At 42.1% G+C, this 27,732-nt stretch overlaps 1 protein-coding gene across 3 annotated transcripts in view; it reads right to left on the bottom strand.

The window, feature by feature from the left end:
* LOC120738733 (LIM domain containing preferred translocation partner in lipoma) overlaps positions 1 to 27,732 on the bottom strand; it is a 183,657-nt gene that overhangs the window by 42,617 nt on the left and 113,308 nt on the right. For all 3 annotated transcript variants that reach the window (XM_040040154.1, XM_040040156.1, XM_040040157.1), the window contains 2 exons: positions 26,759 to 27,364; positions 4,784 to 4,880 (listed from right to left, as the gene is read on the bottom strand). In XM_040040154.1, the coding sequence (XP_039896088.1) occupies positions 4,784 to 4,880; positions 26,759 to 27,364 (703 nt within the window). The remainder of the gene's footprint in view (positions 1 to 4,783; positions 4,881 to 26,758; positions 27,365 to 27,732) is intronic.

The raw sequence follows: 27,732 nt of genomic DNA, 5'->3' as shown, positions 1-27,732 counted from the left end.
GACACCAATAAAACTTTGCTATAGGAAGACAATGATCCAGTCCAGTAGCGCGCTCGAGATCGCAGCCCCACGTTGATTAATCTTGTTAATTACTAGCCTTAGGGTTTCAACAACTGTTAGCCCTCTTTCCCCCAATATCCCCGACAAAAAAGAAGAGGCCTACGTGTCATTAGATCCTTTGTAATTACAAAAGTCTTGCGCTCTGAGACCGATTCTCCCACAGCTCTGGATATACAGAAGGAAACATGCCGGACCGGCGCTGATTCTCACATCACTGTGCTGAGTGTATGTACATTATTCAGCGGGGGAGGAAGACGGCTCTGTGGATTTCCAGAGCAGCATCTGCCTGCGCTTGAACTCCCTCCTAATGAGTCCCAGCAGTCGCCTCAGTCTCCGGCTCCTGCCCTAACCCTCTTCCCATCTCTCATCGCTGTCGCCATGTTTAACCACAAGATGACCCTCCCTCCCCCTCCTCCTCTTCCGCTCCCGTAACAGACATACGCTGTCAGCTGGGGATGCACACGCTATCCCTAACTTGCTCTGGCTACCTCAGCTCACATATGACCCATTTCTCAACTCCCCATGTCCTTGCTTTACCAGCCTTCAGCCAGTCGGCCTCAGAGCTGGCAAACGGGGGTGACTGCATGCATGGTATAGCAGTACACAGAGTTCATGCCCAGGCTGCAACACATACACCCAAAAATTAGGCCATTCCTCAGTAAAGCGACTATACTTTGTTTAAGCCAGCAGATCCGTTTGACCTATGTCTAATGCGAACCAATTAAGGTCTTTACATGAGTGCGCACCAACGTGAAGCCGAATATCCCTTAATACCAGTTAAATACACGTCCCTGTAGCTATAATACACCTACACATGGTATCATGGTGTGCTGTGTGATTATGTGCTGATATAAAGCCTGCTGCAGAGTCCCACTGAATGTATTGAATGAGGTATCTAATGGGCATGGGAACTAATTCCAGGGCAAAGGGGATTAAAGGCTAGAGAAAAGAGAGCAGCAGAGGGATGGCACTCGCTGGCAGCTGTGGGTGCAGAGGGCGGAAAAATAGAAATGAAATAAAAATGCACAGAATCCTTGCCTTCTGAATCCTATTTTGCAAAATAGTATTAAAACTGGTATTTTGTTTAATCCTGGCAGTTATATATATATTTTTGTTTCACAATTATAGCAAAATTAAATATAAGTGCTACACAGGGGGAGAAAGGGGAAATGCTGTGAAAAGATGGACACTCAACCAAGATATAGAGATATATTAAAATCCATCTCCTTCATCTGTCCAACACCTTCACTGTGTGCCTCGTTCTCATTACACCTTGAGCCAGAGTTGTGCTTTCGCCTTTGATCAAACTGATATAGTTCTGAGACTCTACCTTGAGGACTTCTTCCCAGACAAGAACAGTCAGTGCTGTTTCTACACCATGAAAATTAATAGATAAGAGAAACAAGAATACAGGGTAGCTTTGCACTGCGTTCAATGCTTGAGCCATTACCTGTAGGTAATGACCTGCCGAGGAGGTCCTGCAGGAATTACACATCTTTCTATATTCCTTTTCCTCTTTGTATTTGGAACATGAATATTTACTCTGAAATAATGTGATAAATAGTCAGTGGTTTATAACCTACAGTCACATCTTCTGGTTGCCTTTCTTTCACCATTTCATCACTGTGCCCCTATTGGCAAATTAATTGGAGACTCGCTGAAAAACTTTGGTTACTAGGGAAAAATGTATACTCCCCAACCGCTTACTGGTTTACTGGCTGTCACTGGGGGAAACTGGTCACAAAGAGGGTGCTGTACCAAAAGCACATCTGTGATTGCTTTGGTTTCTAACAGATTGCCGTGGTTGCTCATAGTTTTATTGGAAGACACCGACCTGTCTGCAAACCAACCAACCAAAGAGTGCTGATGAAACTGAAGAGTGCAACAGAGTTCAAAGAAAATCAAAAGGTACAACTTTTGCTCTGAAGGTGAACTTTGCCCATTTCTGATTTGCACTGCAGTTTTCACAGTTTCAGTAGCTCTTAGCAAAGATGCCACGAGTTATAGTGATCTGCTAGTTACCAAAGCTATTATGAGCATCTCTTTGCGACCAATCACAAACAAGTGGTTTCTGGGGATTATGTCCTAGCAAATGATGACAACTGTTTTCTAGGCCTGTGTTTAATGGGGTCTAAGAGAACCAAAGGTTTTTATATTTCTCTCGAATTAACGAAGACTTTTTTAATGTTGCATTTCCCCTGTTGCGTAAATAAAGCCTGGACTTCATGGTCAGATCATTTCTGTGTGTTTTACTTTCTCTTTTAATGCCAACACGAAGAGCTGTTGTTGCAATAGCCAATTATTTTCCAGTGTCACTTTAAAGGTGGTTTTCATGATGCCTTCATGTGTTCAACAAATCAGTATTGTCAAGTTGAGTGATGGAGAGGCAATGGAGAAAGGCTTAGCAACACAACTTGACCAAGTGGTGACCTACACAATCCTAATGCATACATAAGATTATATTTGCGCTGGGAACCAATTACACTAAGAGTTCCAGGAGGGAATGAGACACAGGTGGAAGTTTTCAAAACTTAAACCAATGAAAGAGGGACAAACAAAAAGGGAACAAGCAGGAAATAAAACTAGGGTAACAGAGATGGGAAAATAACCTTCAAGGCAAAACAGGAAATGAGACAAACAATGAGACATACAGTCTAACAAAATAGCAGAGACAGGGGAACACAGGAGGCAGAAGAAACTCAAACAGACGCACAAAAACAACAACTCTATCAAGAGAATAAAAGGCTGGAAAACCCCAGGATCATGACAAACGTACACTTACGTCTGGACCAATTACAGTCCTGAAATCTGACTTCTAAGAACTACAATGGTCTGCAGTTCCTGCAGTTCAAACACAGAAAATCTCCAATAGTTACTACCAACCACTGAACCAGATACCAACCTAACTTACGTCACTATAAGGATGAATCTAGGAACTCTTAATTCAGGTTTTTCCGTTTTAACCCACAATTCCACATTTTGCTAGTCAGCAGTCAAACCCAACAGCAGACACTCAGTCTCAGTTTCTTTGCTTTTTTAAAAGTAACTAAGGAGCCTGTTTGGTTCTACTTTTAGTTTCACAAAATGTCACAGTGAAAATGACAGAGTGGGTGCTCCTAATGAGATCACACTGCCTGCACTAATGTTTGCAGAACTGCTTTTGAAATCCTTCAAAAAGAATGCTGTTTATCTGCAAAGCTCTTCCCAGTAATACCTACACGTGACCCAAACAGTGAGTAATGAGCTAATTTTAACCACTTTTCTACTAGCACCTATGACTGTTGTCATGTCAGCGACACTTACTGCTGAGATTCCAGATCCAATTACAGCAAAAATTACTATTTAGATTTGTTCAAGCAGCAAAGCGGGGCTGAGGGAGAACATTAAATCACCCCGAGCGCTATACGGAGCAAATATGTCGCTACCATATATGAAAACACAACAGGGACAAGGCAAATGATCCTGTCACCATGTCTGGTAATAGGAACAGGAACAGGAGGAAGGGGCTGAGGGAGAAATCAATTAAGAAACACTGTGATATTATAAAAGAGAAAATATCCAACTGTCTTTATGAATGTTAAGACAGTCAGTTGATGCCCATATATGGCAAATATGCAAGTTTTGTATTCAACTTCAAAATGTTTCCCAAGATTTTTGTGTAGCAGACAATAAAGCGTCTGAGGTGCCATATTAATAAATAAGATAATCCGGTGCTCTGTCAATACGAAAATAAGGATGTTGGTGCTATTCATTAGTTCCACTAGGCTGTAGCTCTGTGGTTGGTTAGTTAAACCAGAAGGAGCAAAAACGTTATAATAACACGAAGCATGTTCATGCACGCCAGCATGCAGGTTGTTGCTGTATGCTTAAAAAGTGATAACCTGACAAATGCAGGTTATTACATTAACCTCTTTTCTAAAATGAAAATATGAATAAGTTCAATGCTGGTTGGATTTGGTGTTACACTTAAAGAATACTTTTAGATTGTAAATGTGTTTTTAAATGGTTGACTAAAGTCGTAATATTTTGTTTAATTTTTTTTTATTAATTTATTATTTTAAATCACTTGCATTTCGTACATATTTGTATTTTCAGCATTTCGGACTTTTGTTTCGGCAATTTTTTTTAGTTCGTCTCACATTCATATAGAAAAATGCAAAGTATATTACTTAATACACCTCCAAAAAACCTGTAATTTCAGGAATGATCTGGTATTCCAGTTGTCATAAAAACTGCATACACTGCAGATCAACTGTAAAAGAAATACTAATGCATCCTAACTGTCCATATCATTTACTGCATATAAAACCTGCTCTGACTCCACTTATTGCTGAATGAAGAGCTGTTTGACATCTCGAGCTAAGCTTTTTGTCCGTTGCAGCATGAAGAAGGGATTGATCAGCATCTACATCCTCCTTTCTGACAGTATTAGGGATAAAAATTTCCAAAATGACCATCATGTTGCATTCAATAAGACTTGAGACCATAAACTCATTAGTAAAGTGCTTACTCGGGTTGGAGATCAAAGAAACCAAACTCATATTTTCTCATAGACTTCAATATAGTCACACTTCTTTCTACAACCAAAGAAGTCGCCCCCTGCTGACCGTTAAAAAGAATGCAGGTTCAAGCCACTTATACGTTAGCATACGCTACATCTATGTTTCCTTAGCAAAAGCATGTTGCTGATCAGGTGTTGGTGAAATGAGATTTAGCATCTTACCAAAATATTCCTCGGACGGAGGGTTGTCCATGTCGTACAGCATCTTCTTGGTCAGGCGTTCCAGCTCATCTTCAGGGTGGGCCATGGGAGCGCTGCCCTGAAAACAGAGAAAGGAACATACGGTGGCTGTGACTCTGAGAGAAACCTCAAAGAGGTAATGAACATTTACATCACTCTGAAGAAGCTTATCTGTGATCTGTTCAGCTTTAAAAGGAAAGAAAGGGTATAGCAGATGTATATAAGTAACACAAGTCTAGCTTCGAGTAAAAGCTTCACAAAAACCTTACTAAAAAAGGATGAAGCATGGCCTCAAGGTCAACCAAAACACTTTCACCATAATTAAGATGCAGCCAACGGTCCTGGGTCTGCCTTTCCCCTCTGAGATATCTGACCCTGGCTCAGGCCCCGGTGGTGTGCAGCCCAGAAGGTTGAGCATTTCCTTCTGTGCAACACAAGTATGTGGAAAAAAACTGTGACCCTGACTAATCCCTGTGTTTGGAAAATAACGATAGCAGAAGAAACAGAAGGGGAAAACATTAGAAGATAGCTGCTTTTTAAGTCTCGTACATTTGGGCGATAGGTTGGGAGATACTTATTTAATCATACTCTGAGCACAAAAAGATTTCGGGTGCGAGCTGTGCCGGGGCCTAATCTGTGAAAGAGTCTGAAAGGATGACATAACTCTCTGAAGATGCCACTTCTTCTTCTTCCTTGTGAGTCTGCCCTCCTTCTTATCATGCAGCATCTGACATCTGCCTGCTGTGCCTGTATGGGGCTGACGTGTTGTGCCTGACATTTTCTGCCAATCATCCTCAGACTTCGAGAATCCCCCTCCTCCCATCCAGCTTCGGCTCACGGTGCAATCCCGTCACAGGTGCGTGTGTGTCCTTTTAGACACCCCAGAGGCTTGAACTCGACGCTCTTTGCGCTGCGTGGCTGAGCTTTTTCAGAAAATCAGCGACACTCGGGTGACCTTCCCTAGACCTGGGGCCGACTGAATCTTTACAGAAGATTTGATTTTCAATATTGCAACATGGGCAAAGATCTGAGCTGACCTTTGAGGTGCTCCTAATTGTGGCATCTGGGAGCTGGATGAGCGTGAACTAAGCGTTCGGTTTACTCGGTCACATAAAGGAATCAGATTGGTCAATAGGAGATTTAGAGAAAACATATTTTTGTATGCAGAACGAAAGCGTAATTACAGATCCAGTCACCCAGCACTTCTGGTGTTATCGACTCCGTCTGTGTGCATTTTACCCTCAGGTGTGCACACGACTATATTGCACCCTCTGTAATTCATTCATCCCCCCCAGTTCGACACTCAAGTCGCTGGTATTCCTCAAAATATTTGTTTTTAACACTGTTTTTGTCAAAGTGTCAAGAAGGATTAAGAAAGCTTTGTATAGATGTTTTTTTTTCCCCAAAATGTCGCTGGTGACCTGAGGCGTGTAATAACTTAAGTTCTTTGAATAACAGCATGCTGTAATCTCTTGTAATCTCCAGTTTGACTTCATGATGGAAGGCCTGTCTCATGCCTAAACTCAGACTGTTGGGCCAAAAATTGAGTGTAACGCACACCACAGCAGCATTTTCTTAACAGCAGCTCTGCAAATGAAGACGGCCTGCTTGAGCTCACTGATGAGTAGGCATTCATGAAAACGATTGTTTTAAAAAAATGACAAAGCAATTAAGAGCGCCTCGTGCGTAAATTAGCAGTCCTGATAGAAGTTAGCATTAGCACTGACAAAGGAAGCTACCATGACTTCCAAAAGTTTCATTTGCTCTGAATCGGAAGAAGAGCTCCGGTGGACTCCACAGTGAGCCACAATTTGCACAGTAACCAAGCTAAAGCAACTAAAAACACGTTACCGTGATTCATGATTACAGTTCTGACAGGCCATTTACGTTCCCATGGCGAGAGAATAATGGCACTGTCAGAGCTGCTGGCATGCTTCAGTCACGCACAAGGTGTCCTTTGGCAGCAGCGTGTGACACAATATTGAGACTACATTGTCACTCCCAGAGTGCCACTTTTAAAACATGCAGGATTACTGTTGTGAATAGGGAAACTTTTCCTAACCCTAAAATGAAACAAATCTCCAAAAATGAAACAAATGAGTCAGAAAAACGGGAGACTGTGTGCACCAGCCTCCTGGGTGAGAAACCTGCAGCCTAATGCGGACTTCCCTGATCTCTGTCACTGGACCGTGGGTTCTCTGCAGCCAGCACGCGTAAGCCACAGACGATAAATAAACGACAACAGAGAGCTTGTTGGTGAAATCTCACAAACGCTCGGGGATGAGATCACGGTGACTGCTTTGTAAACAACAAAGTGAAATTTCAGCTCGTGTCTGAGGGCACAAATATGATTTCTGGCCCACAGGCTACCGTTTGACTATTACTGCAGAACGGGAGGCAAACTTTAATAAACTGTAAAAGTAAATAAATACACAAATATTAAACTTTGCTTACATGCTGCTAATTATTTGACATGCACACACTTTAGAACACAGCACAGACGCTTCTTCCAGCGTATAAACACAGACTCGTGCATTTCAGGATCAATTTTCATGAACGTGACTCACCGTGCGTGTCAAAGTTACGGGAACACGTATACAACTGTGTAATTTCAACAGTACATTAAAGGTTGTGTTCGAAATGTGCAGTGTATCTGAAAAGAGTCAGCTGCGTGGTACGTTTATTTACAGAGATGGTGAGAAACGCTGAGCTCTGCGTACTGTCCACGATGTATCAGCGAGCGTCAGAACTTTATGATGCATGACTTTACCCGGCCTGGCTCAGGATGCAGCCAGCTCATAATGGAAGCCCAAACAGCAGGCCTCATTAACTCTGAGGGATCGACACGTTGGACGTGCAAATCTTTCTTCTCTCTAGAGAGCAGCTGGGTCTGAGCGCTCGGATTCCTTGGGACCTCGCGCTTCCTCAGCTGCTCAGCCATCATCGGCCAGATCACATGATTAAGAGGAGACGAAAGGAAACGTTCCTCAGCGGCCGGGTATTCCTCGTTTTCACCTTAAATCCCATTTCTTTTTTAATAATACAAAATGGTCAAAGGTGGCATACAACAACTCGCACAACAGAAAACAAAATCAATCATATACCTGAAAGAAGTGCCCCTGTTGTCAACCTTCTGCTCATTATGCCGGTGTTGTTAGCTTGAGACAGTGAAGTAGACGATTTAACACTGTTAATCTTAGCTCCACATCAAAAGCACATTGGAGAGGGAACGAAATGCTGCTATTACCAGAAACAGACTTTTGAGTTTAAGCTTCATTTATATCTTATCCACTCTTTGACACCCCGCAGCAATGCACTGCCAGAGAGTTTAAAGCACCTTGTTAGGGAGTCTTTTGTGACAGCACAGAATAATTTTTCACTTGAATAAGAGAAAGAAATTGCTTCCCTGCACGCTTTATGATTGAGTCGCAGTTCCTGTTCAGCTTTTCAGAGGCAACAATAGAAACCATACAGCAGCTATATGTGCCGCAGACGTGAATTTTTCAGTTATGTCTGGCTCAATTCAGTAAATTGTTTGCCTACGCCTTCGGGACACTCTGTCGCAGTTTCATTGAAGTTGGTGCTTAAATTTCGTTGGCCTAACATCTGCACCCTTCGTACACTGTTTTGCACGGACAGGCTCGCAGGTTTCACTCGTAACACCCCTCAAAGATATCCTGATGGATCATCAAATGCTTTCCACTTGAAAAATGATTTTGTTAAATGCCAGAACACATAAAATCACAGACAACAATAGCATCTATAAGTGACCGCCGTTGCGTGCTAGCTGATATGGCGCGACAGAGTCTGGGAGCTGATCGCTGCCCGACTGCCACATCTATGAATAAAGCTGTGTGCACCACCCACTGTGGAATTGGCATTGTGTCAGACCCGATTAGGTGACGAGTGGAGTGTGCTGGGTGGGGTGAGGAGTCGGGGGGGGGGGGGGCTCCGTACATGCTCTCACCTGATGCCCTGACAGCGCTGTGTCCCGCTAAGAACTAAACCTCAGGCTCTGTCTTTCCTGCTTCCACTGCAGTGACAGAGAGTGAACAGGAGAGACAACTGTTCTCAGGGCATCACATCTGCACCTTTGTTAGAGGAGGTGCAACAAAGGCGTCCAAACAGGAAGCTGGAACTATACGCACAGCATCACTACAGATCTGTGAGACGAAACCACACAGAGCACATCAGCTCTGTCACAGTAAAGATCCAACGTTTTTAAATTTGTTGTAACAAGAGAAGACACCAAATTAAGACACTAAATTACATTTGAGAATTTAATTGTCTCTCTTTAGACGTCTCCACAATGGATCATCTAGATGGAGGATGCCTCCTCCTCTCCTGTCACTACTTCCATGAAAATCCTCTGAGGGCTTCCTCTTTTCCTCCTGCCTGGCAGCTCCATCTTCATCATCCTTTGTCAATAAGTCGCCTATCCCTCCTCTGCACATGTCCAAACCATCTCAGCCTCACCTCTCTAACTTTGTCTCCAAACTGCCCAACCTGAGCTGTCCTTCTGATAGACTAATTTCTAATTTTGTCCATTCTACTCACGCCTATGAAAACCATAACATCTTCAGCTTACGTCCAATCTTAACATCTCACTACTATTTCGTAAACCACCCCTTTTGGTGCCATCCTTCTGTCACAAATCACCCGACACTCATCTCCACCCACTCCACCCTGTCTGCTCTCTCTACTTCACCTCTCTTATGCACCATCCTTTGCTTTGGATGGCTGACTACAGGTATTTAAACTCATCTAGCTTCACTTTCTCTACTTTTTGAGTCTTCACCCTCTCATTTACACACGTGCATTCTGTCTTGCTTCCACTGACTTTCATCCTCTTCTCTCAAGAGCATACCTCCACCTCTCCAGTCTCTAGTCGCTCCCTGCTACTCACAGTGCTCACAGTTTCAGATCACAGTCTCATATGCAAACACCTAAACACTCAGTTTCATACGGTTCTTTTCATGAGAGAGTGGCTATTCCTAATATGGCCACCACAAGTAAGCAGCTCTACCTGCTGTTTAAACCATTTGTTTGAGAGGCTGCCAACCAAAAGCAAGGTGGCTTAAAGGGAGTGGAGTTAAAAGAGGGCTTAAATCCACCACGCCCCAGTACTTTTATATGGCACTTTTTATACTGCTCACACAGACTCACACACTGATGGAAGGGTTGGGAGGTCATTGGGGTTGAGTATCTTGGAGTGGAGGAATTGGGGATGTTTCAATTGTGATGAGCTTCCAACTGGTGAACCCACTTCAACTCCACAGATGCCCCAATAAACATTATTTATAGTGGAGAGTTAATAGCAACATGGCTTCTCCTAAATACTGAATCTCATGAAACGAGAGATGACTTAGAATTTAACCATAACAAGCCAAAAGGGAAACATGTGGTTGAGTATACAAGGCTGCAAAATGTTCCCACCAGTAACCCACCTGCAAGTCTACAGAAGGCCAAGCAAACACGGCTCATGAGGATCTACAAATACACAAAACTGCACTTTCCTCTTTCTAAAAACAACACACACACACACAGCAGCTACAGTACCATTACAGTTTAGATTTCTTTACCCAAAAAGTGAGCATAATTCAAATGTCAGTTCAACTTTTGAGGAATCGTGAGTTGTATCTTCATATTTAGGTCACTCCTTTTTTCTTCTTCTTGTTTTGCATAGTCCAAAAGGAGCATGCGAACACAATGAGACCAAGAGCCGCTGCATAAACAGCACAAGCCACTGAGCTGAAAGCGATAACCAGAAGGGGGGAAAAGTACAAGCAGTGTAAAAAGAGCCCGATGGAAAGCAACACTAATCCGTGTCTCCATCAGCTGCGCGTTTCTTCTCATCTACTTCCTGTAAAAGCAGCATTGCACCTTAAACCAAGCACAATTGTCTTGCCTTTAACAATAGCCGAACACTTCCTGCACGATCAGCACAAACTGAAGAAAGACATAATCACTCACAGACACATTTATCCACAGATTAAATGATGATGGACTTCACAATGCAGAAATACTCTTTAGTGTCAATGGAGCTGCAGCTTTAAGTCAGAGCCGCTTTAGTCAGCTCACAAAAATGTGACACCCTGGCTTTTTGTCTCTCTCAGTCACAGCTGTATTATTTGAAATGGACATTGAGCCTTTGGAAGGGAATTGGCTTATTAAAATAATAGTAATAATAACCACAACAACAGCAAATGGACCACTGCATTAGTGAAGGTTCACGAGTGGATTGAATTTTCTTATTGGATTGGAAATGTCTAAAAATATGCATTTGTTGCCGCAACACTAAACGAGTGATTACAGCAGCTTAGGCGACTCAGTTTCACCAGAACAATGAAAGGATTGCTGGATCAGTCACACTATCCTTTCAGAGTGTGCGCGTGTGTGTGTGCGGGGACTTCTGCACGTCGTGTGTTTAGAAGCGAACGTGCAGGTTAAATGCTGTGTATTAACAGCTCTCACTTTACAGTGGATGGTATTGACTGTATCAGGGTGACTCAATATAAAACCTATGAAAGCCCCTTTCATTTATAAAACTGACCAGGGTACACTTAGAGGTGGATGAGACGCCACTGTCTCTCTCCGACTCCAAATGAAGGCAATAAAAACATCACCTGTGGTGAAAGTTTGCTTTGTCATTTCTCCAACCGATCGCATGTTCGTAGCTTTATGTAATCCAAATGATGAATATGCAGCCTGCGATGTAAAACAGGTTACGAGTAATCTGTAACGCATTACACTTTGAGAGGAGACATCGCGGCGCTGCAAATTAAGCTCAAGGCCACCTTCTGAGGAGGCGCAGATAAAGTATACATTCTCTCCAAACAAAATAGGTCATGCTGTTTCAGCTCCAATTAAACAGAGAGGAAAAAAATAACAGTCAACTGTAGAGCAGCTGTGTACAGAGCAGCCGACGATAATTAAAAATTAACCAATTCCATAATTGACTTTTTCCACAGCCATTCAAACCTTTGCTGAGAAGTGAATTCACATAAAGGGATGAATTTGAGAGTGTTTGCAGACATGTAATGTATGTAGAGGGGCCTTTCAATGTTTGTAAGATGTGCGTGTGTAAAAACTAGGTCATCTGTTTGGAACTGACACATCCCCCTGCAAACAGATATTTGAAAATCTGAGCGTGCAGAGAGGGGTGCCACGAGCAATCTAAAAAAACAAAAAACAAAAACCCAACAACAACAACAGCAACAAATGACTGCACAAATTGTTGGGACGGAGATAAAACTTATTTGGCGTCTCTTTGTATACAATTACCATCCTGCGACCGGAGCAAACACGATATTAAAGAGGATGCAGGTTTCCCTGGTTTTGGGTGCGAGCTCCAAGTATTCTCCTGCAGTTTCCTCATGTGGTAGCCTAGATCCATATTTAAACACATGTGGTGGACATAATGAAGATTCATACAGGTTATCTTTTCAAATCGATGTATCGGGAACCTGCACTTCCCTTTTGTAATACACAGTGGTGCCGATCTCCTGTGTAATTTTACCTCTCAGGCAAAACCATGATATATCCTTCCCATTTCCACCTAAACAACTGCATGGTTTATCTGAATGACACCCTGAGAGATATCTCCTGACCAAACGCTACCGCTGAAACGCTGCGGCCAAGATCACACAAAGGCCAATCCGCTCGGGGACGCTTCCCCGATGTGGGAAAAAAAAAAAAATGATTCGAAAGTGTACACGTTTCACTGACTCTGATTCAAGGGCGGATAAAAGACTTCTATTGTGGTCGGAGAAGGATGTGAGGAGGGAAGAGAGGACACCAAAAACTGAGAAAACTTGGTGTGCAGAAAGGTGTTGAGGAGATCATGTCCAGGAGGATCCAGCAGGGGCCACTGTTCATGCAGGTGGTTTTGGCCACATCCTTTGTAACTGAACCAAAAAGAGCCTTTTTCTTACTGTGTGATCAATACATTAACACAGCCAAGCAGTGTCAGACAGTCCATCAGTTCTTCCCCATTGAATGAAGTGAGCTAATTAAAGCCATTCTTTACTAACTAATCTTGGACACAGAGGACTGAACACTCTTCACGCCAAATATTTTTTATTGTTTACATACAGGGACCGTCTGTCACTGGAGTCAATGCAAGAAAGCCATCCACTGTGCTCAGTGTCAGCTCTGGTATAAAAAGGAATAAACAGTGTTTAGAAAGCCTACCGTACCTCTGCTACTCTTTCAGTGCACACAGGGGCTGTGGTGATGAAAAGCTAGAACCATCAATCAAACACAATCTACATGGACATTATTGTACAGCACTGTCTGGAGTTTTACACAATATTAAATAAAATATAAAATAGATTGATGTGGAATTTACAGGGCTTCAGACTTAGCTTCACTATCATTATTGCAGCCACCAGCTTTGTCATGTGGTTGTACCGTCACATGACTTGGTCTCTTTTTTTTGCGATTTGCACACCGCAATTTTGCACGTGCCCAACAGCGACTTGATATTTGAAAAATAAACAGAAAGTTTCTCAGCCATGAGCAGTGGCTGAGCAAATGGGTCATCAAATTAAGAAACAAAAAATATCATCTAGTAAGATGAATGCATAACAGCAGAATGCTTAACCTCTGAAAAGTAGTAGAGTCTGCAACCAGTCATCAGGTTTCTAACTGTTGTTCAAAGATACTACGAGATTTTACTGTTTGCATTGCAAGTATATAGCAGACTAATGGCATATTTACTAGAGAACTGAAAAACAAAGAGTGAAGTCTCGGTGTTCTGTGCTTTGGTAGCTGTTTTGTGGATGCGAGTCCCTTCCTGTTGCGTGAAAGGCTCAGTTTCGGACAGTCTATTTTTAGCTATTTATCATTTCAAGATGCACGGATATCCCTAATATGGTCATCTGTGGCAGAGAAGCTCCAAACACCTACTGCTCAAACTTTCTGTTTGTATGAAGCAGCCAATCAGGAGAAAGTTGGCTTGAATGGAAGGGGAAGTGAGCTAAAAAAGCATTTCACACTTCAGATCGAGAAAGTCTTTTGTTAGAATGTCGTGGACCAAAAAAGGCAGCACTATGCTAGTGCTAGTGGGAGATAATGGAGGTCACGGAGGAAACTTGCATAAACATAAAAAAAAAAAAAACAAGATGCAAAGTGAAACAGAAAAGCCAAACCCAGCACTCAGGGCTACACCAAGGCCCAGAACAAGACAGGGAAGGATTATTCTGAACTGTGAATCATGCAAAGCTTATACAGAGTATAAAATAGGCCCGGCCCTTAAACTTGGCTAATATGTGAAAAGTTTGGTGCCAAGATTTAAAATAAATAAATAAAAAAATCACTGTGCATTTCTAAATGTATCATTACAGAAATTATATTCAGCATTTCACTGATGATTCCACAGTCAGTCACAAAGGTAAGAGAAGATGGCAAATTAACATAATCGTTATAGTAATTAGTGTGTATTTAAATGTGCATCAAATAGTTGAAACACGGATTTCAATCTTGTGTTTTCATTGGGCTTCTTATGATTGATGTCTTAACATAATAATCATAATCTTCCATCACCTGACTCCTGAGCCGATACTGAGTTTTTCTCTCTTTTCTTCCTGTGCAAACATTCTCTTAAAATTTTGAATCTCTTGCAGCTTCTTAGTATTTCTGATTGCGCCGTTGCAGTCTCCTGCTTACTGCCTTCTGTCTCCTCGTCCCTTCATTTCCTCCCTTGACATTTAAAAAGCCTCAGTTTTAAATATCTATCACGCACAGAACACTACAGTAATGTGGTGTTGACACAGGTCGTGAGCTCTGAAGGTGCCTTTAAAAACAACTTAAAATCGAACTTTGAAAACACTGTAAAAACATCTTCAGGCCCACTTAGGGGTTCGTAACTTCCTACTCTCTGGTCTTTTCGCCTGACAGGGTAATATTTTCAATTAAGAAAGTCTTTCCACAGCCTTTTAGCTTCAGAACGAAGGGTGCGCTTGCTTTGGGAAGAGTGGGTGGTTTGTTGTTGATGGGGGGCTGTTTGAACTCTATTTTAGAACTTGAGAAGTGGGTAAATGCCACCAAAGCCCAACACGGTAACACACACACACACACACACACACACACACACACACACACACACACACACTACGCTTTAAAGCTGTGGTAAAATCTCAGTACTGCAGGATATGGCTGCACCTCTTCAATCCAGCCCAGCGACGACAGCAGGTTGAAAACAAGAAAATAAACTGCTAAGACATTTTGGATTGCTGGAGCTCACTGAACTGCAATGACAGGTATCGATCGGGCCAGTTATTTACCAGCCAAGCCGTTCGTCTGAGAGGGGGCATGAAGAGAACACAGTGGCAGGGGCTATTATTTATGAGCAGTTATGTGACAAACACTTGTGATCTACGAGGGGTTACGACTGGCTGAAGGTAGCAGCCAATCAACAACTAACAAAAAAAGAACCTGAAAGCAACTACAACAATATTCAAGTGACACCAATGAGCTCATCTATAAAATGAGTATCATGAATCAAATAATCATTGGGAGGTTTTCTGGAACATTCAGGTTGTAGCTCTGTAAACAGAAGCTTTGTAAAAATCATCTTTATTCCATGTAAAGACTCAGAGCTGCACATCTCTTTATTGGAGTTGCCTGGAAATAAGAATCTGGTAGTTCATTGGAGTTCACACATACAACTGAATGGAGCTTTCCAGGAAAGAAAATACCCATGAAAAGCTGCATTACATAGATTTATAGATGTTCTTTTTGAAATTATTTATATGTCTCTCATAACCCAACACTAGGCTTACAGTGGCCATATGCTCACTTATAGTTACAGCGATAATGGCCAGGAAACTTTGTTCATTTAGTAATGCTATAAAATTGTGTTTAATCGCAAGAAACCCAGCTATTTAGCAATCAGATAGGGTCATTTATGACCCCATCATATTTTCTACAGGAATCCATTTTTAATGGTTTTATCTGTTGTAAATCAGAGTTTGTATATGCGGAATACTTCAGAAATCTTGCAAAGAAACACTTAAAATCAAGACTTCCTCTACAGTACTTCTCTAGGTTTGCAAACCACTTGACTGTAAAACAACGTAGTGATTGGAATTTGATAATTAAGATACAGTCAAAGCCTATGTCTTTCAAAAATGTGTACACATATTGCACATAACCCGCCATTGTCCTTGCCATACCAATGGACCATGTGGATCATGTAAGGAACTACTAACCAATTAGTAGATAGTAGATACTAAATAAAAGTCCATCCATCCATCTATCTTCATCCGCTTTATCCGGGGCCGGGTCGCGGGGGCAGCAGCTTAAGCAGAGAAGCCCAGACCTCCCTCTCCCCAGCCACCTCCTCCAGCTTATCCGGGGGAACACCAAGGCGTTCCCAGGCCAACCAAGAGATATAATCTCTCCAGTGTGTCCTGGGTCTGCCCCGGGGCCTCCTCCCGGTGGGACATGCCCGGAACACCAACCCCAGGAGGCGCCCAGGAGGCATCCTTGTCAGATGCCCAAACCAGCTCAGCTGGCTCTTTTCGATGTGGAGGAGCAGCGGCTCTACTCTGAGCCCTTCCTGGATGGCCGAACTTCTCACCCTATCTCTAAGGGAGAGGCCAACCACCCTGCGGAGGAAGCTCATTTCCGCCGCTTGTATACCCTTTATGAAGAAAACATCGAGGGAAGAGTTTACCCTGCCCGGGATAGGGTTACTGGGGCCCCGCCTTGGAGCCAGGCCCGGGAGGGTGCCCGAGGGCGAGCGTCTGGTGGCCGGGCCTTAGTCCTTAGCACAGCCCGAAAAGGGGACATGGGCCCATCCTCCCACAGGCCCACCACCCGCAGGAGGCGCCATAGGGGTCGGGTGCACTGTGTGTCGGGTGGCGGCCAGGAGCGGAGGCCCTGGCGGACTGATCCCCGGCTGCCAAGACTGGCAATCGGAACTAAATAAAAGTATTGTTTTAAATCTTTAGTGACCTGTTATGATTATAAGTTCTCCTTATAATTATTATCAAGGAGTAGCTGTGGTTAAAAACTCTCAGGATGTTCCTTTTTACTTTCCAGCAGGTGGTTTCGTATACCATCAGGACAGCTGTAGTTTTAGGGCACAATTAAAAGTCTTCACTACTTTGTCATTATTTTATTTATTAGTCATCTGTAAAGGCATTCCAATTTAAAACAAAAGTCAGAACTCCCATACTTCAGCAGCTACTCTGATTTTGAAGAGCTGTGGTAGTAAAACATCACTTAGGTAATCAGTTTTCAATATTGTCTCATGCATTTATTCATAGCACAGCATCTCTATTAACCTTAATTGGCCCAGTTCCTCTGTGTTGTTACACACCTGTTTTAAACCTAGAAGCAGTAACTGAGAGGAAGCTTTCGAATGTGTTGGCAAGAAAGTGAACCATAAGGAGATCCGCCATAAATCGCTGACCTCGGATCAGATCCACCGGACTGACCTTTAGTCTGCGAAGCATTCGGTAACAAAATCCTGAGTGGACCACCGCTGCACACTGTGCCAGCAACACGTCGGAGGCACAGCCGTAATTACATACAATAGCTTGTACCTCTGCAGTGCTACGGGGAATACAGCTGATCCTTGTCGCACGATCTGACCTGCATTAGAGGTGTAATGACTTCTGATGATATGACAGACAAGAATGTGTGCTGCATAGTTACAAGGCACAAGTCAGTCAACCGATACGAGGCCAAAGATTTAATATTCCAAACTGACATTAGCTTAAAGGGTGAGAGGATGTAAGTACTTCGTGAGGCTTTTTTCAGCAGTATGTGACAAAGTCCTGCACAGCCTCCTATTTAAATGACTATAACAGTCTCTATTTTTAGATTTAGTTATTAAAATGAAGTAGGCCTTACACTGCCTGAAATATCTGCTGTGTAAATGTTTATTGATACCAGTTTCGTTTCTCTTGCACTTTAAAGATTTATCTTACACACCCTTACATTTCCTCCCAGCAACTTATATTTTTTCAGAAAGCACAGAATACTTTAAAAACTTTAAATTGATGAAATGTCAAGTGCATCCCTAGTCAATGCCTGTTGCAGCTCTTAGTTTATGTGTATATTGTAGTTATATTTACTGGTGTTTCCAAGGGCCTCCACCTCGACTGACCTGCTGCTGTGGTATTCTACACATGGAAGGAGGCACTTCTTAAAAGAGCTCACCACCAACCAATGAGCTCAAAGGTTGGAGCATATATAGAAGATGTTTCCATATTTACATGAATGACTAGAAAGGCAGCAAAATGCACAGATCATCATTTTTGCGAAAGGGAGCAGAGCAATGTGGAATTTCCTGTGAGCTGTGCAGTATTGGTGTGGTTGCCAAAGACTGTATATAAAAGATGGCTGTAGCCATTGTGACATCACCTACTGTTTGTGAAGGTTCACAGTTACTACGATTTACAAAGGTAGACGAATTGCTGACACGCTTCAATCGATCTGGGTCAGTCTGCTCCAAAGACTGCGTCTTGTCTGCGATGCATTTATGTCCCATACGGACTTCATGTTACTGTGGTTATATAAAAGCAAGACTCCCAAGTACCTAAATCATTTTGTAGTACAGCCCCATTTGTGCAGGAATCAACCAGTTTGGAACCATTTCAAAAGCAATGAGTTTACAAGTTGCAGATCCCATGCCGCGGTGCCAAACCACTGTTTTCGCTATTGTGACGGTAGCACAAAGCACACCCTCCTTTATCCTGCTTGTTGACGCTAATAAAAACCACAGTGTTAAACATAGCAATCATTATGTTTTATACAGTAAGGCGTTAAGTGTTTAATGAGGTCATGAGTCAGTCAAAAAGTACAATGTTTATTTTGTTTTTCCTCGACTTCTGTACAATCCAACTTCTTTTTGCATCCAGATTCAGAAAGATAAGATCCATTATGCCACTCTTGGGCGCTGTAATCTTTAAGTAGCGAGATTTTCAGCACAATTTCAACTAACTAAAGTCAACTTACTTCAAAAAAAATCCTAAGAAAAAACAAATTAATGCTCATTTCTTCCTTTACTAACAGCAGGCATCGGGGTTTGGTTTGTTGAGATAAAATGCTGGTGGTGCCAATTCTCCATCCTCTGCCATTAAATCTTGTCAGCAGAGATACATTTTAACTGAAACGTTGCCTCTGACAAAAAAGTGGAAAACATGATGGAAAGATGTTTTTTATGCACACAGAGATGCGATGTTTTCATCTGTCACAAGATTTCGTCTCGCCAGTGGATTTTAAGACAGCTCCGGTCTGTTCTTATTTTATGCGTTTCTACTCATTTGGCAATGCGTAAGAAACACATCAACGTGCCAGCAAAGGCAAATATGATGATTTCTAGCAAGTAAACATAAATCCAAGTTTATAATATTGAACTACTCTGCAAATTACTACTGCAAATTTCTATTAAAAGCACGGACAAGTTCCTTGTCGTCTTGGTGCCGTGAACACGTAGCAGTAAGCACCATTAACTGCCGGACTAAAGCTCACAGACTACTATTAAAGAAAAGCAGCTTTTATGTGTAATCTTGCCTTTTTAAAACATGGAAAAAAACAGTTGAAAGGGCAAAGCAGCTCACAGGTGTAATTGGAGTATTCATACTTAGATATGCGTGGGTGTGCTTTTTCAAAATCATAACTCATTTTGTTTTTAATTGTGCTGTCAAGACAATAAGACTGAGAAACTGCATGGAAAATGTTCTAATTATACTTTCAGATTCATTACCTGCACAAACGCACTCGGATTCACACATAAAGGCTTATTTTAGTGGCATCGTTCTTCTGAAAGCACCACTGTAAATTAATATAGCAGAAAATAAACGTTTTTACAGAAATAGATGTGATTGTGTCCTTAAGTATCATGGCGTTTGAATAGAAAACACATAAATGTGTTGAGGTACAGAGCGAGAATTTAAGGCTGCTTTTTCTGATGTTAAGACTTTATGGTTAAGTAAAAATAGACGGCAGCTTTAAGGAATTCTAAGGAGTATTTATTTCATTCCCATGTAGCCGGAGGGAGATTCTGTAGACTGAAGAAAAACACATAAAAATATGTGGATGAGCTTTCTATGTAAAGGCTCCATGAAGCTGTGAAGGAAATGAAAATAGACAAAAAGGACAGTAGATGTGTATATGTGACACGATCACTGACCTGATGTGAGAAAAATCCATGTTTTTAATGAGGCCAGCGCATAGATGCTAAGCACAAATTGTCAGTACAATAAGAAATATGGAGCCGTCTGCCTGTCGGTACATATTTGGTACAGAACACAGTGCAATTTGTTTCAAGGTGCATCTACATGCAGAGAAGATCACAGGGTTACAGATAACATGTCTTCATCTCATCGAAGCCTTTGGCTCTCGCTTTGTAGTTACACATGGTGGTAACCCTGCACCAGGCGCTGAATTCTCTCTGCAGCCGAGCTGGTAACCCGGCACTCAGTCTGCTGGCTTTTTTAAGATCTGCACATGGTTCTTAAATTTAGGGCAGCTAGGGTCATCTCCTGAGGAGCCAGCATCGCATGTGATGTAAACAAGCAAGTGTTCACACATGCATAAATATAATTATCTCTATCATGCAAACCTACCTCTGAGAACTGGGGTCCTACACAACCAAAAAGCAACAACAAAGACGATTTACAGGTAAGCTACAGGTAACCAGAGCTCATTTTTTCCAGCATAACAAGGAAAGTTCTTTAGTTAACTTTTTCATGGTAACAATCAGTTAGATGAAAGATTACAGTCATCTGACATCAGAAAACAAAGAAGCACACGTGAAAGGTTTTCATTGTTTTTAAGGCTCAGACTCACTTCACAAACAAGGTCTTTGTCTGTTATCACTTCCTTTTTTTCTTGTAGCAGGAGCCAGCGACACCACCGCAAGCACACGTCATCGTTTTTTTCACACATTTTCTAAAATGCCCCCCGATGACAGTACCCAGGTAAGGAAATCCCAAATAGTTCATTCTGGTTATCTATATGCAGCTTTTTCTGTGAGAGAAATGTTTCCATATATCAATGGGACTTCTTCAGTCTCATAAACGTGCCAACATTGTGTTTGCAAAAGGAGCAGACTGAGAAGTCACTTGGATGAGTGATGTCCAGAACAGAATCAACTCTGTGGGACTTTTAAAATGCAGCACTGTGATGCGATATTTACATTTATCCTGCAATATGACATCTTGCTATATATCATATAATCTTCCATTGTGATTGTAAATGACAGCCTGTACAGCCAGCGATGCATTACTTAAATTCTGACTAAGTTCTCCCATGAGAATGAGGTGCAGTGATAATGTTAAAGGACTCCAAGATCTCCCTCCAAAGGGGGGGGGGGATAATAAACAAACAAAAGAGGAAGGCCCCTTTCAGGTTTCTCTCTTTTTCAAGCATAAAAAAAAAATCTGAAAACAAACAAGTCCAAGTTGTCATAACGGGACTTCCAGGGAGCAATTAGTTCCTAAAAATGATCCGTGCTGATGTCAGCACTTTCATTATTAACATTTCTCATAAAAGTTGGGGCATTATTCATCACGGTTGAACGAAAAATGTGGGCTCTAAAAACAACTTTTGACTTCTGGTCGTTTTTTGAATGCTTTAAAGTTCTTTACTTTTTTATACTTCTTGTATCACTGACCTTATACGCTTACTGCCTTTTGTCTAAAGCTCGTGATGAATCCTCTTTATTCCACCTCAGACAGAAGCTGTTTTTTTACTTTGCTCGATCTGCACAAAAGTTTAAAATCATTCTGCACTTTCCATTTTAATGACTGTTTGATTAGCCTTGAAAGTTTTTTTTTTTATTAGCCACTCTCTTAAACACCGTAGTTATATTAAAATCAGGAATACTTAAATACAAAATCCATGAGATAACGTAATGTCAAAAATGTCCTAATTAATGTTTCCATTGCAATTGAATTGCTTAACTTTTGATCGACTTTCACCTGGATCGGTTTAAAGGTTAAAAGCACAGTTTTGGGAGATGATTCGTACCCGATTACATGGCTATAAAGGTTTCTCTGGACATGTCCTGATGGCGCCATATGCAAATGTTGTCGGCCAGGTCAAAAGCCAACGTGGCCAGAACTGGAAGGCAGAAATACGTCAAGCTCTTTAAACATGTTTGACAGTTGAAACCATCATTGACCTTCGAGGGGGCTTTAACTGGCTGCGGGGACTGAGCAGTGCAAAATAATCCTCTCCTGTCAAACGTCACTCAAGCTTAGCAAAAACACAGGGCATCATCCAGCTCAGCTTTGCTCCAACAACTGGAAACACTGAGAGAATCGCGGAAAATGGTACATTAACCGGCAGCCATGAAATCTGTTTGAGATCAAACACTAGTGGATTTAGGTAATTAAGCGCCGTTGAAGTGTGTTGATGCGAGGAGCTCTTCTCACACCTTCACTTTACGGGTGAGTAAGGGTACGTTGGGAGATTGGGCGTAGGCAAGCTGAGGGTGACGTGGGGTGACGCCAGGGGCAGAGCAGACGAGCTAATCAGAACTAGTCTAGATCATAGAATTTCATCCAAGGATTTTCTCTTCGACTTCTGATGAAACTGACCTTCTATGAATACCCTCAATTATGCAAAATGATCTCTTTAATAAAGTCCTCAATCAAAGTCACAGACCCCCTACTGAGAAAGTCCCGGGTTGCATAAAATCACCATTAGCTCTCAGTGACTTCAGATGGCTTTTGATAATTATGACAAAAAATGTAAATAGTTCATTTTCTATGACTGGGCTTTGGGTTATTTACACAACAGATTAAAAGACTAACTTTAAGTCGATTTATGACTGTTTGTATAAGGTTATGAACATGTCACGACATTGGGTCAAGCAGAGAGATGATCATAAAGGCAAAGTTGACAGAGTCTGCTTTCATTCTAATCTGCCTTTTGTGATGTCCCTGCTCTGCTTTGGCATTAAAACGCTGCTATTCTGGACACAAGTGAGAAAACAAAATGATTAGATTAAAGGTTTGGATGCATATGTTTTAGAGGAGGTTCGGCTCAGATTTGATCACTCATTTACAGCTCATTCATGGATATGGAGCATTAAAGTTTCCTGATGTGTTTCACAGCATCCAAATACAGCAGGAGGAGTGGGGGTGAGGGGTGGCTCACAGCCCATTATCCTGCTGCAGAATATCCTTGGGAAAGAAAGACAAATATATACATACAGTGCACAAGCTATATCTGTAAAATTAGTGATTCGCTTTTATCTGAAATCAAAGAGATGCTCGCAAATGTAATAAACGCCACCTTTTGTTTTTTAATAATGCATCATACTGGGACCGCAGTGAGCTTTTCAAGCAAAATGTAGACTTTTGTTTTGAACAAATATAATTAGACTTATTTTTAAAATACTTGCTGCAATGCTGAATCTAATTTGTATTTAGTAAAGTACAGTCCTTGATGAGCTATTCCCAGAGGCTGGGAGGCCCAGTTTGTATTTTCAACCATCATAAAATCCTTGAATTAAAGAAAACTCAAGGGTCTTCCACTTTCCAGAGATTGTCGAAGGCTGGATATGTTGAGATTAGAATAGCTCGTCTCTGTGGCATAGAGTCTATGGGACAACAGAGGGTTTTTATTCTTTTCAGTCATGTACAGATCTATAAAAAGGTTTAGTACTCAATTCTTTGCCTTGTGTTTTTTTACTATATTGTCTGCTTGTTCCCTTTAAAATATTATTTATTCATTTCTGTTCATCCATCCATTGCTTTCTATTTAAGCAAGCCAAGGTTGTGGGGGGCTAGAACCAATTCTAGGTCTTGTTGGGTGAGAGTCTCTTGCAGACAGAGACACGTGCTCATAGGCTTCTGCATTAAAATGCCTGATTTCAGAGCATTAACAAACATTTAGATTCTGGTATAAAAATGTTTTTTTTTGGTCTCTCTGGATAGTGTCTCTGTTCATAACTCATCGGAATTGATGGTGATTGAGCAGATGGCTACCCGTTAGTCTTCACCTTAACTGGAGTCACTGAGCTGGACCTCTCCACTCTGTCTGAGCTGTTGGAACCTTTCAAATCATTTTTAATAGAGCTTTCTAAATGTTTATTCTACTAACAGACAGTCAAGTCCACTTTTGGTCAATGAAATTCTAACCGTTTATTTTAATTTTACTCAATTTAATTAGCCCATATCTGTGTCTGTGCTTCACCTGGAAATTTTATGGATGCAAGCCAAACTAGAGTCAGACAATAACCTCGAAGATATGGCTACTTCTGGCTCAAAATAAGCAAATAAACAAATAAAACAACATTGCCAAAAAACTAAAACTGAGACTTCAAAATGCTGACCCAGAAACCTACATCCATACACTAAAATGGTAAATGGTCTGTTTTTGTATAGCGCTTTACTTGACCCCAAAGCGCTTTACACAACCAGTCATCCACCCATTCACACACACACATTCACACACTGGTGATGGCAAGCTACAGTGTAGCCACAGCCGCCCTGGGGCGCACTGACAGAGGCGAGGCTGCCTACCGGGCCCTCTGACCACCACCAGTAGGCAACGGGTGAAGTGTCTTGCCCAAGGACACAACGACCGAGACTGCCGGAGCCGGGGCTCGAACCGGCAACCTTCCGATTACAAGACGAACGCTCAACTCTTGAGCCACAATAGTCTACACTAGTAGACCAGGAGATATATTGGTGCAGATATCAATCTGCATTCCTACCCTCGCCTATGGCCACAAGCTCTGGGTCATGACTGAGAGAATGAGGTGTGGATACAATTGGCAGAAATGAATTTCCTCCGTCAGGGTGAAGAACTTAGTCATTCATAACAGTGGCTCAGAGTAGAATTACTAATACTCCACATTGAAAGGAGCCAGTTGAGACGGTTGGTGCATCTAAGCAGGACACCTCCTGAGCACCTCCTAGGTGAGATGTTTTGGATATTTTCTGCTGGGAAGAGGGACAGAGCAGGTCCTGGAAACACTGGAAAGATTACCTCAGTCAGCTGGCTTGGGAACACTTTGATGCCCCCCCTCGACAGGTGGGGAGTAGGTGGCCGGGAGATCTGGGATTTGGACTGCTGCCCATGGATGGATGTTTGGACAGTTGGATGGCTGGAATCAACCCATTAAACACTGAACTCACGCAGTAAAACAAACTAACCGACTGAGGCAACGATAGACAGACAACTCCTGTGTTTTGTGAGGTAAAACAGTGTTTTGGTCAGTCGAGTGTGGTGGAGTGTAACAACTTCAGTTCCCTGTGGAAAAGACCTGTCTGAAGGCAGGTAAAGTGGGGAAAATGCTCCAAATAAAGCGTCCAAGTAAACCAACATTTATTTCTTGCCTACAGTGTTCTACTGCAAGTAACACACTGACTATGGATCTGAACCTGGATCTGAAGGCCCCGCAAAACCAAATGATTTAGCCAGTGAAAAGGTTTTCATCATAAACATCAGAAAGAAATATGTAGAATAATTTTACTGAGTTTTCTGAAAACCACAGCAGTTCTTGGCTGAGAAAACAACATTTTTTGCACTGAAATAAAACAGGTTAATCTAGAAAGTGATTGCACCATACCACAGGTTGGCTTAATAAAAAATACAAAAATGTATATCACGTATCATCATTCAGTCTAAAGATTTCCATGTTCGACTGTTTTTTAAAAGCTCTTAGCTTGAAGGACAGTCATACAATAGCTCCTAACCACATGCACATGTTTGGAAACTACATACTGACACATTCACATTCCAGCTGGGCACAAATAACTGGAAAAATAACTATTACAGTGAAGTACAAGCTTAGGTTTACAAAACACAGCTGGTAGATACACTGTTGAAGTACACTAGTACAAGCTGTCTATTATGGTGTAAAGCCCAACAGGTTCAGGTTTAAATAACTTTATTCAGAGAATTTCAATGAAAGATGGCTTCATACTGCTTTGGCAAATAATGTTGCACGAATGTATGCATACCTTCCACACAAATATGAATACACAAATAACAGTGATGTTTACAGTACGGAGATCTGCACCGTTGCACACCCACTGTTTTTGCCTTTATTAAATTGTATAAAACATAACTGGAAAGCTACAACAGAGAGAGAATGAGACCAGGCTGTGTTTTTCAGACTCTTGCTGTCTAGCTGTGACCTGCAAGGCTCAGTGGATGTGGGTGAACACTTTCTAAAGGTTCTGTCAGTGAGCTGCTGACCCAAGCAAAGCAGTTTAAATACCTGTGGGTCATTTTCGTGACAACAAAATGGAGGAGGACTTCAACGGGAGGAATGAATGATGAGGTGATCTAAGAGATAACCAGAGCTCTTGATTTATCTTTTGATTTTGCAACTTTAAACCATTGGCACCTGGTGACTCAAAGAGCACAATTTCTCATTTAAGTGACTGAAATCTTTTCTTCCCATTTTTGATATATCTTTAGAGGTTCACAGAGGTTTCAAGAGGAGCAACTATGCGTTTGACAAATGCAAACTGAGGTGGTTCAAGCATCCAGTAAGGACACCTCCAAGTCAGGGACTCCAGGGACATCTAACCCTAACGCTGCAGGACAAACCTAGAACACATTGGAGGGATTAAACATCCCAGCTGAGCGTAAAAATGCCTTACAATTCTCAAAGGCAACTCTACTTATTAAACAGGAAGTGAAACTCTTTAGAATGAGAAATGCTTTTGTGTTTTGTGTGTTGGCATATTTTTATGGCAGAAACTGGAACTCCCAGAGAAAACCCACAGAAACAAGGGGGGGCGAGGGTGCCTCCTGCCCAGCTTCAAACCCAGGACCTTCTGGCTGTGAGGAAAAGAGCTAACCGCTAAAACACTGTGCTGCCACAGTGGTTAACCTAAAGCTATCAACTTAGATGCTTAAAGTGTCAGAAAATATTAGACCAGTTGATGTCAATAACGAGATTAAAGCCTTTTCAAACTACCATATCCAAGAATATGAACAACGACTGCATGATGATGATGACGTTCTTACCTTTGGTGGAATCGTTGGACTAGAAGTGTATGGAGCCAAGCTGGGTGGCACATCTGTAATGTAGGTCTTCTTGGGGCCTGGGGTCTGGTATCCTTGGGCTGGGACTGCTTGAGGTCTTCTAGAGTTTATTCCACTTACTTGTGGTGCACCTGGATGCTGCTGTTCTTGATATGGCCCCGGTGCCATTGGAGAGAAGCCAGGCTGTGGCGGGCCATAAGCAAAGTCAGGACCTTTGGGCTGAGCGGGCATGTACTGCACCTGTGCGGGGCTGCGAATGGGCTGCTGGCCAAAATTGTGCCCACCAGGGGCTGGATGCTGGGGTCCAGGCTGAGCCGACCTCACTTGGACATTGAAGGTGGGCTGGCTTGGGGTTGATGCTGTAGCATAGGAGGCCGGAACCGGCTGAGGAGCCATGTGGGTTGGAGTCTTGGCCATAGGACTTAAAGGAGAAGGTGATGTAGATGAGACTCCCCCAGGAGTTTGAGGTTTGGGCGTAGACTTCTTGGTGGCAGTCAGTGGAGGCTGAGTTGGGATGACCATACGCTTGTAACCTGTCACGGGAGCGTTCGGGGCGGAGCCTGCTGAAGGTGCCATGGATCCAGAATTCTGAAAAGAGAAAGAGAATTTCGGTACTGCTCAGTGACATTTTAAAAGACACATATTATACATAAAAAACAATTTAAAAAACAACAACATTACATGCTAATATTAAGATGTCAAATCTGTCATGTTTTCCATCCTAGTACAACTTGATACCACACCACGTTTTGAAAATTTGCATAGCATAGCAATTTTCCATCTCGCAGTTACATTAAGACAAATGATAACCAGACTTCAGCACCATGCATATCTCCAAAATATTTAAGAGAAATCCTCTGAAAAAATATTTCAGTTCTGACTTCTTGCTACATGCAAACAGAAGACTGCCATGTCCACAGCTGGGGTGCTAGCATGACTAAAAAAGATGCTAACTG

The sequence above is a fragment of the Simochromis diagramma genome, unplaced genomic scaffold (genome assembly GCF_900408965.1).
Source record: "Simochromis diagramma unplaced genomic scaffold, fSimDia1.1 OVJJ01000026.1, whole genome shotgun sequence".
NCBI classification, from domain to species: domain Eukaryota; kingdom Metazoa; phylum Chordata; class Actinopteri; order Cichliformes; family Cichlidae; genus Simochromis; species Simochromis diagramma.
The sequence above is the reverse complement of the archived record's forward strand: the minus strand, read 5'-3'. Positions and strand labels throughout refer to the sequence as shown.